The sequence below is a fragment of the Melopsittacus undulatus genome, chromosome 6 (assembly GCF_012275295.1).
Source record: "Melopsittacus undulatus isolate bMelUnd1 chromosome 6, bMelUnd1.mat.Z, whole genome shotgun sequence".
Taxonomy (NCBI): Eukaryota; Metazoa; Chordata; class Aves; order Psittaciformes; family Psittaculidae; genus Melopsittacus; species Melopsittacus undulatus.
Window position 1 is genome coordinate 29,779,944 of NC_047532.1, and position 15,902 is coordinate 29,795,845.

Sequence of the window (15,902 nt, forward strand, 5' to 3'; positions counted from 1 at the left end):
TTGCTGGCTTATATTGTCATCCGTTTTGATTTATATCTTCTCCTGAGACTGGTATCAGGTGAACTTTAGGGATTAATATTTTTCTGTCTTGCACAGGGATCTAGTGGATGAAGCTAAGAACTATCTCCTGTTGCCCCAAGAGCGGCCACTAATGCAAGGACCAAGAACTAGGCCACGCAAACCCATCCGCTGTGGAGAAGTGCTCTTTGCAGGTACGTATAGCTCCTGCTGTCTTAGGTCAGAAGAATCTGTTCTGGGTTTTCTGATGGTGGTGTTCTTGGAAGGCCAGTCCTTACAACATATTTTTGAAGTGACCTGTGCATTAATATTTGGAAGTTTGAGTTAATTTTCACATTCTTGCTTGTTTCTTTGGTGCTATGAACACCACAGGACTTCCAAACTTACATTAATACTCTTGAAAATCACATTCTGTCTTTGAATTGTAGTTCTTAGAATGAGTAACTTGGGGATGGTAAGTGGGTTAAGACTCACAAAGTCCAGAGGGGTAATTTGTACCAGGCACACACAGAGTACATGAGCTCAGTGCATTGTTATGACACTATTTCTTGTGCTTGGTTCTTACAGTTGGGGGCTGGTGTAGTGGCGATGCAATTTCCAGTGTCGAACGCTATGACCCTCAAACCAATGAGTGGCGGATGGTGGCTTCCATGAGCAAAAGACGCTGTGGTGTTGGAGTCAGTGTTTTGGATGATCTTCTTTATGCTGTGGGAGGCCATGATGGTTCCTCTTATCTTAACAGTGTAGAGAGGTAGGTCTCCAGAAGGCCATTGTACAAGATGTTAACTCTGAATGCCTAAATCTGGGTGAAGCCTCTTAAAAATGAATTGATTTTGCTGGCTCTGTTGTTCTGTTGAAAACCTGAAATTTATACTATGTTATATATGTTTCCTCCTCCCTTGTGTACCCTTTCAATATTGTGTTGGTTTACTGTTGAACTGGGACTTAATGCATAATAGCTTGTGTCATGTTATCCCCAGCTTAACAAGACAATCCATAGCCTTTGGTATAAGGAAGGTATATATAAGAGGTGGGTCTGGGTATAATTGGTGGGAGGAGTGCTGATCCTGGTTAACCTTCTTTGCAATTGTGGCCTTGCTTTTAGCATTATTGAGGAAGGTGAGGTTACAGTAAGCATTTCTTAGATGTTGAGGAAAAGATCCTGGAATTTTACTGTGGAGTGGAGAGTAAAGATTTAAGGAACCTTGGCACTTACACAGAAGAAAGAAAATGGGTCAGTTTTAGACCTGTGAAAGACTTAAGTTAGAAAAGCTTTACCATGCTTCATATGGCAATTCCCATACCTAAAAGCAGTAAGACTCAAGCACTCCTAGTACTATAAATCTTGGTCCTGTAACAAATACAGTGAACTATACTATGCAGATATGAATCTGTTTTCTCCTTGAGCCTTTCCTTCCCACATATATATCTCTTTGCATACTCCCAGGTTCTCAAATCATAACTCTAGCCTTACGTCTCCTGCGTCCTGCAATTTTCTTCTATGCATCATATTTTCTTGTCTCTGGATTCCCAAGTCCATCTGGCTCTTTCATCCTTTTATCTTGAAATGCAGGTCCTAGTGCTGGCTGAGTTCTTGTGTGAACCTCAGAAAACGTAGAGCAGAGTAACTCAGGCTGCTGCTCTTTGCACAGAAGCAAGTTACCACGTCAGCCAGTCTCTGGTAACCTGCTCTCTTATGGACCTGAACCTTTGATCTTCAGTTTGAATCATCTCAGGCAGCAGTTTGAACATCCCTGGAATAACATGTATAGGATGCATTATAGGACTCAGAGTTTTTGTCTAATTTACAAATAGCTTTATTGAAGTCTAAGCTCAAGATAGGCAAGTTTCATTGCCTTAGTAGTTCCCAAGCATGAGACGGTCTGAAACATACCTAGACAAGCAATTTACGCTGGTTGGTATGTTTTCTCTAGGTATGATCCGAAGACCAATCAGTGGAGCAGTGATGTGGCCCCCACCAGTACCTGCAGAACCAGCGTTGGAGTAGCAGTTGTTGGAGGCTACCTCTATGCTGTGGGTGGCCAGGATGGTGTCTCTTGTCTGAACATTGTAGAAAGGTACTTTCTGATTAAAAAAAGTGGGGCTCAGAGAGAAGAAGGTCTCTTAGAAGGTGCAATTGATGCAGATGAGCTGGAGAGAGAGCAATTGCTGCATAGATCTCACAGGGATTTTTGTTTGAACAGAATAAGGTTCCTGCCCCTTTGTGAAGATGTAGACACTTTGCTAAGCTTTGTTGTTTATTCTTCTGCCAGGTATGATCCCAAAGAAAACAAGTGGACTCGAGTGGCTTCTATGAGCACCAGGCGCCTGGGAGTTGCAGTGGCTGTGCTGGGGGGCTTTCTTTATGCTGTGGGAGGCTCTGATGGAACTTCTCCTCTCAATACTGGTATGCCTATTGCTGTCTCTTAACTGCAGTCAGCACTTGTTGTGGTCCTGTTTGTCCTTTATGTCCCCAGATGACTTTTGATTGTCTTAGTGATCAGTTTGTAGTGTTTGTTTTTTTTTTTTAAATGCAATTTTTGCCATACAGTAATTCACTCTCCAGGCTTGTGAACTCCTATGGCCTGCTTGTATCTTGCTTTTTTTTTTCCTTTTGTTGCTGCATTTGGCAGTGTCCCGAATACAATACTTTGATCATTTGCATAATAGTTGCAAGCATGTCTTTTTTTTTTTTCTTTTTTTTTTTTTCTCTGCACTAACCCTTTTCTGTTGTAGGAAGGAAATTGCTAAAAGTAAAACTACTGCAAAATGGTTATGCAGGTCAGTTTGCAGCATTGTCAGCTCCCTCTTGAGTGAGGATGCTGAACATGATTGACTGTAGGGCTGGAGACAGGAGAGATAATAGCAAGAGTTCTGTAGAACAAAAGCATTAGAGTGAGAGATAACAAGCTGGTTTGTCATATTTTTGGTGTGTGGAAATTATAGCATCTTTAAAGATTGAACAATGCTTTGCAGGGTCAAAAGCGCTAACTCCCACTGTGTCATTTTCTTCGCAGTGGAACGCTACAATCCCCAGGAGAACCGCTGGCACACAATTGCACCTATGGGGACAAGGAGGAAGCACCTGGGCTGTGCAGTATACCAAGACATGATATATGCTGTGGGAGGCAGAGATGATACAACAGAGCTCAGTAGTGCTGAAAGATACAACCCTCGAACCAACCAGTGGTCTCCTGTTGTGGCCATGACATCCCGCCGGAGTGGAGTGAGTTTGGCTTGGTTTTCTTGTCTATACTATACATAATCATGTAGTGAGAACCATAATATAGTGTCATCTTGTGAGGTTTTTCTCTTGCTTTCTCTGTACCTTCACCTCTCCTCTGTGAGAGGAAAGGGGGAAATCTTTGCAAAAAGTCAAAGCTCTTTAGCAAGACTGGAGAATGAAGTGGTAGTCGTATCATTCCATATGCAGCTGTTTAACATGCCTGAGGATGGGGAAATTGAGTCATTTAAGGATCTTTTTAGTAGTTTTGGTCCCTTGTATGGAGTCAACTACTTAGATCTGAAACAGAAGAGTTCTTCAGGTTTTTACTTGGTGATGTAGCCATACTTGTACGAGATACTTTTAGAGAACAGTGTCAAAATGAGTACCCAACTCTCTTTGGGTGAATTAAGAGATGAACATACTTGCATAGAAGAGCAAGCTAGGAAATCAGGCAAGCAGGTGTTTAGATACAGACTTCATCAAAGTCTTCTCCTTGCCTTGAGATGTGTGTGGGAAGATGTTGACGCAGGAGTCCCGGACAACGCGGAGACGATCAATGTGATCAAGCGATGGCCAAAGTTTATTCAGATACAGTGCTCCTTTTATACCCTTACACCCTTAGGTTTCTTATGTAACAGCCTTGGATACTGAGCTCTAGTTCGTTAGTCTAGAGGTTACTACTGTTTACAAAGCTAATGTTTATTAACTTGTTATAATTGTGATTAAATACCTTACTCTAAAAATACAGTGGGAAACTACAACCTTGGCAGAGATCATTCTCTGCCCGTTTTCAGTGGAAAATTACAAAGGCCTAACAAGACAATTGACCTTGCTTATGCCTGCCAAGAATCTTCTTACTATACAGTAATAAGGCTCAGGGTATCGGGATCGCTCACTACATGGCCTTGGCTCTTTAAGAATTTCCACAGGAAGAAGGTTTCTGGGCTTTTGGTTAGTATGTTGCCTTTCTTCACTGAATCCTGTGAATACTGGGAGTTGCAGCATCTCATCAACTGCTAATCTTAGTGCTTTCTGTAGACTTATTTAAAAAAGAAAAAAAGTGGTTTAAGTAGTCACTGTGTTTAGGCACATGCAAATTCTACGAGTATTTATAATTGGATAGAATCATAAGATGGTTTGGGTTGCAAAGGACCTCGAGATTATCTTATTTTTAACCCCCCTGCCATGGGCAGGGACACCTTCTATTAGACCAGGTCACTCAAGGCTCTGACCAGCCTGGCCTTGAACACTGCCAGGGATAGAGCATCCAAAACTTGGGCAGCCTGTGCCAGTGCCTCACCACCTTCACAGTAAACAATTTCTTCTTTATATCTAAGCTAGATCTCTCCCGTTTGAACACCTGGTTGTATCACTGCAGTCCCTCACGAAGAGTACTGAATTCTGTAGTAAAGAGTAGACTAATTATTTCTGTAAGTTAGCATTTCTTTGTCTGATGAGGCAAGTATGAATCATAATTTGAGCAGCTACTGGTTTTGGAGGCAGAAAACGTGTATTTATTTCCATCAAGACATAATAGTTTCCTGTCCAGTGCTGTCCTTTTTAGTTAATGATCAGGCATTGACTTTTCACGAGCTGCTTCTCTATTTGCTTTCTGTAAGCTGCTAAATGGATACATCTGTACCTGCAGCCCTCCTGAGTTTTCTAACTGTTGTGGTTTAAAACCAAACTGCACAGCTTGTGCACTCACTCCCCCCCTCCCGCCTCGCTCCCCCGATTCCCGGAGAGTTAGGAAGGAGAATCCAAAGAATGTAGCCCCCATGGGTTGAGATAAGAACAGTTTAATAGCTAAGGCATAACACAAAACCCCTACTGCCATTTACTACTACAAATAATAATGATACAGCAAACACCAAGTGAAGAGAATACAACACCTCACCAGCCACTGACCCATAACTCACCTCACCCTGCCTGACCGAGCACCGACTGATACCTCCTCCATCCCCCCAGAGCTCCAGCCCTTCCGGGTCCCTCCCGGTTACATCCTGGGTATGACGTGCTATGGTATGGAATACCTCTTTGGCTAGCCTGGGTCAGGTGTCCTGTCTCTCCTTCCTCCCAGCTTCCCCTCCTCCCTGGCAGAGCATGAGGCTCAGAAAAGGCCTTGGACAAACCAAACATTTGAGCAGTAACTCAAAACATACTTGCTATCAGCAACTGTTCCCAGCTTGAAAGTCAAAACACAGCACTGCACCAGCTACTAAGAAGGAGAAAAAATGACTGCTACTGCTCAAACCAGGACACTAACTTTCTCAGAGCCAAAACAAGCACTTTATATTGTGTTCTTGTATTTTCTCTGTTATGCCACAAGATGTTTTCACTGAAATGATCTTCCTAAACCACAGAACTATTGGAGATTTCAGTGATTTTTTTTTTGTGCTTCAGCCGAAAAAAGAGAAATGTTGGAATCCAAGGTGCTTACAGATGGTCCAAGCCCCAGCCTGAGAGGAGCAAGCCAGGGGCTTACATATGGGTCCCTAGTTCAAGCAAGTGTTCCAGGCTGTAGGTTGGTAGATATTCTGGTGCATGCAGGTCACACTGGAAGAATTTCAGTCCAGGACATAGTAAGTTTTGTCTGACAAAGGCTTAGATTCTCATGTATCTGTTATAATTCTGGCAGTTCTAGTTCTTTTAGCTGGTAATAAGGGGAACCTTCTGCTTCTTCTCTAAGAGACTCTCTGTTTTGAGATAAATTTTCATGTCTCATTATTTTTAGGCTATTTTATTTGCCCTTCTCCCAACCAAAAAACCTCTGCTGCAGACTGCCTTTCACCAAACATGATTATTAAATCCTTTTAATTCTAACCCTGCTTTTTAGGACCTGTCTTTCCAGGGCATCCCAGCTAAGTAGCTGCTATCTGTGGTGCTTATTTTGCAGGTTGGCCTTGCCGTGGTGAATGGACAGCTGATGGCAGTAGGGGGTTTTGATGGCACAACATACTTGAAGACCATTGAGGTGTTTGATCCAGATGCTAACACATGGAGGTAACTGTTAAGTTTGTGAAACAATCAAAAAGCAATCTCCAGCTGTACCTGCTGCCACCCAGCTGGAGGTGTCCCAGACAAATTAGAAGTGTGATGTACACTGTAGTGAAGAGCTCATGTGTAGTAGCCAGCAAAACATTGACATTGTGTCTTGTTGGCTTACATGGAAGTGTAAGAAAGAGAATTACACTTTGAAAAACATCACAGTATGTCATTTACCTACAGCATCCCCATGTCTATGACTGTGGAAGTTGAGAAACATTTTCTTGCAGATTTCTGCTTGAATTCCAGTCATTGACAGCATTTTAAATAAAACTGGAGTGCGATTTTTGACAGTTTTCCAATCTAAATATCCAACAGATTTAACCAACACCTGATGAATAAAGTTGCGTTGCATCTTTTGCAGGTGGGAACATGTACAGGTTATTGAGACCCAGAGAAAATAAATTATATGGCAGGCTTGTTGGGTAGCAAGCAAAAGGTCATACTAAAACCTAGTTTGTTTTTTAAGTGCTGATTTTTAGTGTAACACAAATGGACCACATTCAGAGATGCCCCTTCTGTTTATTTTGGGCTGAATCTCTTCTGCTTCTCAATAAAAATAAGCTTCCCTTAACAAAAAGAGCTCACAGTCATGATACAAAATTAAGCCTACTCATTTTTTTCTTTCAAGCTGAGGCTCTGATTTCCAGATCCTTTTGGTGGAGCTGAAACAGAACACTTCAAGCATATGATGTTCTTCCCCTTTAAATCTGCAAGACAGCAATTAGAAGAATCATCAGATTTATAAGCTGAGAGAAATAATGTGAAATTGCAGATCAAAAATACATACTGAGCAGAAAAGAAATGGGAAATATAACTTGTTTAATAATAACTACACTTGAAATCAATTGCTTGTGTATTTATTCCCAAATCTAATTAGTACAAAATTTCAAGCACCCATGGGTATTCTTGCTGCTTTAGTAATCTGGCAGGAGTGGGGAATAGAAGTTAATGTCTTTATTCCTTCCAGCCTAGTAATACTAGTGGATTAACTCTTTCCTGTTGAGATAAGCTGTCATAAGAAGCAGTGGAGAAATTTCCCCTTGTTTGTTGAGCTATGGGCAGTGCTTTTGAACTGCTTAGAAAAGCAGTTGAGAGTAATGTGTACTTCCTATTCTTTAGCTTGAATGGCTTCAGCTCCTCCTAGTGACAGTAATAACATCTTCAGAGTTAGGAGTTACTGCTTGGGCTAGCATTCACAGAAAGTAAGGAGGTTGTTCGATGTATTTACCTGTGGTCTTCTCCCACTAAATTCAGTATAGCTGATAACATCTGCAGTCTTTTCTTTCTTTTGTTTGCTGAACTTCTTGCTCTATGAAGGTTATTTTTTTGCATCACCCAACTGAGAAATGCTTCTGATGCAATCTGGAGTTAGAAAATTGCATTGGTAGTTGTTTAAAAAGTTGCTTCTCCCACTTCTGCCAGCAGACCAGTAGCACAGAGGGGAATATGCAGCTGAAGTGAGTAGGGATCAGATTTCCATATGAAATGCAGGCATCATTCTGGTAACATATTTCAGAGAAACAGATGGTGCTTCAGATGTGTTGTACCTTGCTTGGATCAGCTGAATTTTTGGTATTAGAAATACTAAAAAAATTAGTTGAATTGTGAATAGCAAACCTATTCTTGCTCCTGTGTTACCCAAAATGTAGCCCAAGGTCAGCTATAGTCTACAGAGTTCTCTTCAATCTTGTACATTACGTTACCAGATGGGGAAAGCAAGTGATTATTTGAGAAAACTGCAGTGTCAAAATGAGAAGCAGTTTCTGCTTTCAGAAAGGAATGAGCAAATACAGCTGTTTACCTTGGAAGTATGTAAGTTGACTGCTACCCAGCTTCTTACTTGTCATGGTGCACTTTAACCAGAGGTTAACAATAGTGTAATTGTGCTCACAATGGATGGTTCAGTCTTTCCCATGGTAGCTCCATGAAGGAGATAAACCATTGACCACTGAAACCTTGTCTTTGCAGGTTGTATGGTGGTATGAATTATCGGCGGCTGGGAGGAGGAGTAGGTGTTATCAAAATGACACACTGTGAGTCCCATATATGGTAAGCATCAAGAGGGAGGGAGATACCATGGTTCTCATTCCTAGAGAAACTGAAGAGATTTGTTGACACTGGACCTTTTTGCAGCTCTAGTATGCACAGTCTAGATCCAATATAAATCTTTGCCAGTGACTCTTTCTATGGAATCATAAAAATGACTTCTGTGAGAGCGTGCCCGATGGGAGACCACGTTGTCAGACCCCAGGGAATCACTGGACTAAAGCAGAGGTGTTGGCTCATGTCTGTATTTTTTCTAAATAGTCTACATTTTTGAATAAACCAAACTGTAAAAGTTACTGTAATGTAAACAGTGCTAATGTAGAAACTATATGCTACACTGGGAGTCTGGCAAGGGAGGAGGGCTTCCTGCCTTCCCTCCTGCTGTGTGAGCAGTGGATGTGGCAGCTGTGTGGTGGGCGAAAGAGGAAAGTGATACAGAAAACTTTGCTTTTGCCTTATTTACAGAGAGCTTCAAAAAAGTACTTGACCTGCAAGGTGCCACCTTTGCACGGAAGCTTTTCTGTGCACAGAGTATATTTATTTTTTCATTTAATTTGTATCATCTATTTTCTTTGTAATGCTCACAGTGATAATTCCAGCTTTTTATATACATATATGTGCATATATATGTATTATATATATATGTATATGTACGTGTGCAATTTGAGTTCTGATAAACTGGCAGTTAGCAGGGCTATGTCCTGCCAGCTATTGTGGTTCCAGCCCTTGTGGTATGTTTTATGGTCTCTTAAGAGAGTACAGGAGAGGTGTGAGGATGGGTGCCCTGAGGAACTTTTCAGTCTTGCTGGAGGCAAGAAGTAGAACTGGAACTCTCATCTATCGACTGAATCAGTGAAGTGCCCAAAAAGGGTGAGAGTGAAAAGGATTTCAAATTAATGCCTTTTTACTGTACAGTATATGGTACAAAAGTTCAGCTGTTGTTTCTCCCCTCCCCTGTGTAAACCTAGAAACAACTAGTTGTTGCTTACTTATAAAAACCATTTTCTCACATTGGCTGCTAGATATCAGTTCTTGCCTGAAGCTGCGATGCAGGTGTCATCTGATAATTCTGACTAGCTTAGATCAATGCTCACCTCTCAGGTTCTTGCTAGAATGCCAGACACAATCAGCTCCTGCTAAAAAAAGTTTAGACCAGCATCTTAGCTGCCCTCCTGCCTGTTATTTGTGTCTTTAGAATTCCTGTTGTAAAACACTGGCCATGATGAGATGGTACCCTCCTTATTAGTGATTTTTATTATTTTTATGCACTTCCCCTGTGTGTGTGTTTAGAGCAGGAAAAGGCAGGAAACTCATTACAGAGTTTGGAGGGAATGGACTGTTTGCTGGCACTATGAGTAACTCATGTTTCAGTGACTGAAGGCATCTGGGAGGAGAGGAGGAAGGAGAAATTCCATAGACTCAGAGGTTCTGATACATTTGTACTGTAGCTTCTGTCTAGTATGAAAGAATGACTTTCTGCACCTGATAAATATTTGGACCTTAACTAAATCTGATATTAAAATAAGAGGCTGCGAATTTTTGAGATGAAAAAGGCAGTGCTGACATCTTAAGTTCTTTAACTTCATAGTTTGATTCATGTAACTCAAATTTTAATGTGCTTGAATATAGTAAAAATTACACTACAGTAATAAATGGGCCACTTAAAACTTTTTTAAAAGTCCCTCTTCCCTTAATGGTTGGTATTCTCGTGTTTACATATGAAGATCATTTGCACCTTTACAAGGAAAACAAGTATTCTGTAAACAAATGTTTACATGTATCATTTATGCTTTTTTCTAGCATGAGTAACTTGTATAAATAGTGCTATCTTAATAAATTTCTTCTATGCTGTTCTTGGTTTGTTCCCTTGGGTGAAAGCAGTGGACTATGCTTTTGTATAGTTTGTGTGAACACAGATCTTGGCTTGTTTTTGGTGGGTTTTTTTTTCCAGGCACCAGTCCAAGTAAAACTGGCTTAGAACTCTGCTGTTTATCACTACCCTCAATTACTTAGAAGCACATCATTCAGAAACAGCTTTTTCTCAAAGAAAGCAGCTGTACTACCTAGATCAATCGAGCTCTGGTCAGTTTACTGCAGTTATCAATGAGGGCTATACTCCAATTTGTAGATGTTAAATTGGAGAAAGCAGGTTTTCATTTTAGCAGTACCTTAAAGCTAGACTGCAGTAGATGTATGTATACATAGCAAAGCATCAGTTTTGAAAGCCAACTATGGCCACAGTTGATATATGCATTCTACTGGAGTTTCACATGCTATTGGACAGTGTTCTTAAGGCAAAGAACTAGTTAAAAGAGGCTATATGGAATTCAGGTTTTTAGAGATTTATGCAAGTTTGTTGGAAGGAGCTTAGTATTAGATTTAAAACTAAGCCATGAGTGCAACAGTTGTGTTTTCAAATCAAATACAGGTGCCAGTTATATCAGACCTCCTACTGCTTTACCCAGTGATCCTCTGAATCAAGATAGCAAACTTTGTGTAAGATGTTTAATAAAAGCACCAGAAGTGATAGTTTAAATAGCTGCTGTGGCTGTCAAAACCTTCAGGAAATTGCTTAGCTGTTTCTGTCAGGGTAAGAGTTAGCACTTTACAGACTGCAACCTCTACAAACAAAAATAATCCATCTTCAACTAGTAAACAAAAACTAAAACAAAGTACATCTTTGTTTTAATAATTTATCTCCAGAATTAGCTGAAGTAGATTAGGAGCTAGGTGTGTAGTTATGTCACATTAGATAATTAAATATTTGCATGGCTGGTTCCTCTGCCTGTGTGGGGAAAAGAAGGAAGAACATTTTTAGTGACAGCTGACAAATCCTAAAATTTACATAGTTGGGCAAAGAAGGGAAACTTGTCCCTATTTAGGGGGAACATCACAGCACAAACTCATCAGACCTCAAAGATGGTGCACAAGTGTGAAGGTATTAGAAGTGAGTTGTATAAGAAACTGGACTTTAAAATTTGCTGCTCACAGAATTACCTAACAGGTAACAATGAGTAGTTAAATCAAGTAAGCACCATACAAATATATATTTAAGCAGGCATATTTGGTCTTTACTTAGCTCAAGACCAATGTGTTGGTAAAAAATAGCAAATAATATTTAGTACTGTAAAAATTACAACACTTGACATGTATTTACTTAATTTCTGCTTGTTTAAGCTATGATTAGGGCACTGTCCACTAGCTGTCTGAAATCCTACCTACTGTAGTAGGGAGAGATCTAGTATAAAATTCTAGCACCTATAGCTCCAACCTCAAGAGCTCTGCAGCCTACAAGATTACATCCAAGATAATAACCATCAGGCAAAGCACAGTAAATATCTAGCTTATCCACAGCCCTTAATTTCTGATGTAATAACCAACTCATCTAAGACAGCCAACAGGCTGGACACAAAATGCAGTTATCAGTCTCATGCTGTTCAACTTAGCCCAACAGGATGCAGATGAATACTTTAACTATTGCCAAGTGGCCATAGCAATCTAGAAAGGAAGCTGGAAACCTAGATTTTTCTGCCCTGGACTGTAAAACATGCACCCTTTCTCAGGGGTGTTCGACTGTATTTACATTGGACCAAGAGTAGTTGCAGTTGAGCCAAGACCAAGGTCGGTATAGCTTAGGCTATCAAGTGAAAACCAACTTGCTATTTGAAACAACAGAAGTACCTGACAGCAAGCTGCATCCAAGAATTTGCAAAGTCTGTCTCCTAGCCCCTGGCTGATACCTGTATCTCTGAATACAATACACAATCTGATGTAATACACGTACATGAACAGAATGACTATGATGAAAATGAAGGTGCTTAAGAAGCAGAAGTAATGTAGCCCTTCTTTAAGGCAAAAATGTCTGCTTGTCTTTACTGTGTACGACACTGAATTACAGCTAGAGTCAAGTGCAGGAGTTAAGAGTCCAAATTCAGACAGCATGAAAGCAAAGAAGATACTGCAGGAGTGACTTTCCACTTGATTTCTCAGCAGATATCTTCCAGCAGTAGCCTTTTCAGCCTGATTTGCTGAAATGACTCTCACTGTATCTGAGAGATTGCTAGTTCTGTCAGTAGCATCAGCACTTCCATTACATACTGGCTTTGTAGAAACTGCAAGAAAAAAAAAGAAAAAAAAAGCCATGTAAAAAAAAAATTAGTTGCCAGATTTCCACACCTTTAAATGGCTGAAAACCAACTACCACATGTTCCATCTATCTATTCAGCTTCTCTGTTGTTTGCACAGTACATTTGTTACTGTTTTGACCCTGGATATGGAGAAGATAGGCATGCCTACATGCTCTCCTTTCAGAACCCTCACTCTTCTGCTCCTGTCCCATGTGAAGCAGGGTATCTAAGAAATATCTTGCTCCTACTCCAATTTTTTTGGAAGCTGAGAATCCTAGCACTTCTGCTGCTTCAGCTACCTCCCTTCTTTAGGAAGGTTAGGAAGGAGATGGCCGATTTCCTTGAATACCCCTGTTTTCCTATACCACATATATTCCTATTATGGAACAGCCATAATTGAGTTTACACCACAGACATTCCAGAAGAGAATTTTATTTTCTTCAGAAAGCCTAAATACCATTTGTGTTTATTTGACTGCAAAAGGTACTTCAGCCACTTTTAAACTGCTGCAGATAAAAAGAAGCAATGTAACACTAACATTTAGCATTTGCAATTCTGCTGAAGGTCAAAATTGTTAGGAGATGCTTCCCAGCAAAGTTTATTACCTCTCATTTGATGAACACATGCTCGAGGAAAGAGGTGCATAAGGGGGGGTCCCAGTTACAGCCTTTTAACATTCCCTCTGTACCCAGAACAATAACAACAGTGTGTCATAGACTAAATTTAAGTAATTGCATTTACACAAACTGTTCTTTAACTCAGATTGAAGAAACTTCAGAAAGGATTAATCCTCTGTGATTTAATTTAAAAGACATTGTAGACACCTCTATAGGAAGACCAGTGCACATTTATGAAAAGAGTTATAAGTGAAGTAGTTTTAATTAAAACATTTAGACTCTTAAAATCATCTTTTGGTTTACACACACACCAGTTACTTTTATATAGCAGGTTAATTATATTTGCCTTCTGCCTGTCTTAACTGCAGTACTAGAAAGCTAATATTTTTTTTTTTAGGATTTTTTATTAAGTCTGAGACCTTTTTAAGCTTCAGTACTGGGCAATTGGCAAAGAAATTTTCCTGTTCATACCACAGCTAATACACCTATTTCTGGCCCAAGGCTAGGGTTAGTAGCTTCCTTTGAAATGCAGCGATAAAATACTGTCTTGATAGCCCCAACTCCAGAACCAGTTATGACTAATAAAACCCGAGGGCTTAACAATTTCTTGAAATAATGCATGAGAAACATGAAACCTTCATTTTTAAGAGTAAGGCATTTCTAGAGAGGTACAACTATTTTATTTGTCACACATTAGTTAGGACAATGTGCTACTTTAAACCTCACCTTTATAATCCCATCACAGTGTGCTGAGGCAACTGCTGTAGAAACTTTCACCAGTTTTGTAGCTGACAAGTGGATCTTAAAGTGTCTGTGGAAGTGAGAGTAAAGGCAATCCATAAAGACATCCACCTCTTCTTGCGTTATCTCTCCTGGAGTTTTTTGGACGGTGTCCCACAGAGCTTTTGCATCCTCTGCATGAATGGCATATGAAATATCCAGAGACTGGGGCAGACTGGGGACAGAGAAAACAAGTTCCATAGCAGATGCATTTTCTTCCAACTTGCATCCAGTCCACATAGCTGCCATCCAACTGAGATTGAGAGGGCTAATGGCTAAATGGTGGAAGCAGCAGTCAAACATCTTCTGAAACCAGCTTCCAACAATGGAAGTGTAACTCTCTGCCCCATTAGCAAGAAACACAGGTAAACAAGTGAAGTCTGCTGGCATGTTTTTGGAAAGATCATCTCCACACACAGAACAGAACCAGCCCGACCATACCACTTTCTCTTCTGACTTCTTTTGGGAAGCTTGTGGTCGCAAAGAAAGCTGGGATAGGGAAGAGAAGCATTTGAATGCTACAGAACAAGTTAGACTTTTGTTAGTAGTTTTTTGTTTTGTTTTACAATCTTAAGCATTTGGTACAACATTTTTTTCTCAGGAACCTCACATACAACATTTTCTGCAAAGCTCATACAGCTATTCAGTCTGTTACATCCCTAAAAGATGTGTGCAATGTTGAAAACAGCAGGAAAAGCACTTAATTAGGAATGGTACTGAGATCCAAGCTTATGTTGCTTAATTCGGAAAAGCCAACCCATGGTACACACTGATCATTGCCATACTGAACTTGGCATTTCAACAGCATCTTTCACTTGAGGCGAGGCATTCCAGAAATGCTGATTAGACTTGAGCTATGGCCACAAGGTAGGATTATGCCAACTTTATCCAGGAAGCTAAATAACTGGAGTTCTTGCAGCTAATTGACTGTTCACTAAAAAAAAAAATAGATGAGGATTGCACCTTGTAGTCTTACTCTGATCTTATAAAAAAGTTTAAACTCAAAATTGCATTACTTGTGTTCCAGTTAAAAATAGACCAGGTTCACTTATATTAAATTTCAACAGACACTGCAGTAGTTACCACACCCAGCTAGGGTTTAATTGTGGGTTTTATTTTTGTTTTAGGAGTGGTGTTGTGTTCGTTGTTTTGGTTTTTGGGTGGTTTTCTTTATTTTTAAGAAGTAGAGCATTTTATGACACCAAAAGCAACTTGTAAAATGCAAATCTCAGTTACGGTTATCAATACTGCCAGGAAGACTCCTTACCTGCACGAGAACTGCAGCCTCATCTTGTTCACTGCCTTTCAGGTCTGGAAGGCAGGAGATAGCCACTTTGATGTCTAGCTCGACCCCTACTTCCACCGCCAGCCCGTTCTGCTTCTCGGCAGCGATATATGCACTCAGCAGTTTAGCGTAAGCCTTCAGATGAGCGCTAGAGAACTTGTACAGAGGGGTCACGCTGTATAAGGCCCACCGCTTGCGCAGCAGAAACGCTACTGCCTGGGAATCTAAGTTTTTCTAAAGAAAAAAAAAACCAAAATAAAAGTAAAAAAGATTAAAATAATAATTCCCCCTCCCCCCCCCCCCCCCCCCCCCCCCCCCCCCCCCAGCAGTGAGGAACAGCTTCCTCAGTCTGGGCTTGCAGCAGGACCCCCAACCGGCACAGCTCGACCGCCGCTCGCAGTCTCTCTGCCCGAACACGCGCAGATTTCCCGCCTGGCAGCACCGCGGAAGTGGTGCCAAGAGGGAGACGGCAGCAATGAGACGAGTCCCACATAGGGGGGGAACAGCGAGCTCGGCCAAGGGCCGAAAGGACAAGTAGGATCCACCGCATCCACCACCCGGCCCTACCTGTAGTAGCAGCCCACCGCTGGGGCTGAGCCCGCACCGCCCGTGGGCTCGCCCAAATGGCAGCCCCCATGACAGCCGACCTATGCTAGGCAGCGTCCGCGCCGCCCCGTCCAGCGACTCCATGACTAGGAACGGCCGCAGCACCACTCCGCGCCAGGAACCGTTTGAACTCTCTTCCCATCAGCCCC

The 15,902-nt window shown here is 41.1% G+C and overlaps 2 protein-coding genes across 3 annotated transcripts in view; one reads left to right on the top strand and one right to left on the bottom strand.

Moving 5' to 3' along the window:
• The window catches only part of KLHL20 (kelch like family member 20), a 29,834-nt gene extending 19,643 nt beyond the window's left edge, over positions 1-10,191 (top strand). The window contains exons 6-13 of one of the 2 annotated variants that reach the window (XM_031047208.2): positions 97-212; positions 586-769; positions 1,953-2,096; positions 2,292-2,425; positions 3,036-3,244; positions 6,141-6,247; positions 8,261-8,341; positions 8,426-10,191. In XM_031047208.2, coding sequence (XP_030903068.1) covers positions 97-212; positions 586-769; positions 1,953-2,096; positions 2,292-2,425; positions 3,036-3,244; positions 6,141-6,247; positions 8,261-8,341; positions 8,426-8,456 — 1,006 coding nt within the window. In that variant the 3' untranslated portion in view covers positions 8,457-10,191. Of the gene's footprint in view, positions 1-96; positions 213-585; positions 770-1,952; positions 2,097-2,291; positions 2,426-3,035; positions 3,245-6,140; positions 6,248-8,260 lie in introns of both variants that reach the window. The other variant, XM_005147064.3, reaches the window with a different exon arrangement.
• CENPL (centromere protein L) lies at positions 10,166-15,860 on the bottom strand. The gene is made up of 4 exons (XM_005147139.3): positions 15,715-15,860; positions 15,130-15,381; positions 13,809-14,351; positions 10,166-12,450 (listed from the first exon to the last, which is right to left on the bottom strand). Exons 1-4 carry the CDS (start codon positions 15,835-15,837, stop codon positions 12,379-12,381), a joined length of 990 nt encoding a protein of 329 aa, XP_005147196.1. The 5' UTR covers positions 15,838-15,860; the 3' UTR covers positions 10,166-12,378.
• Positions 15,861-15,902: the final 42 nt, after the last annotated feature.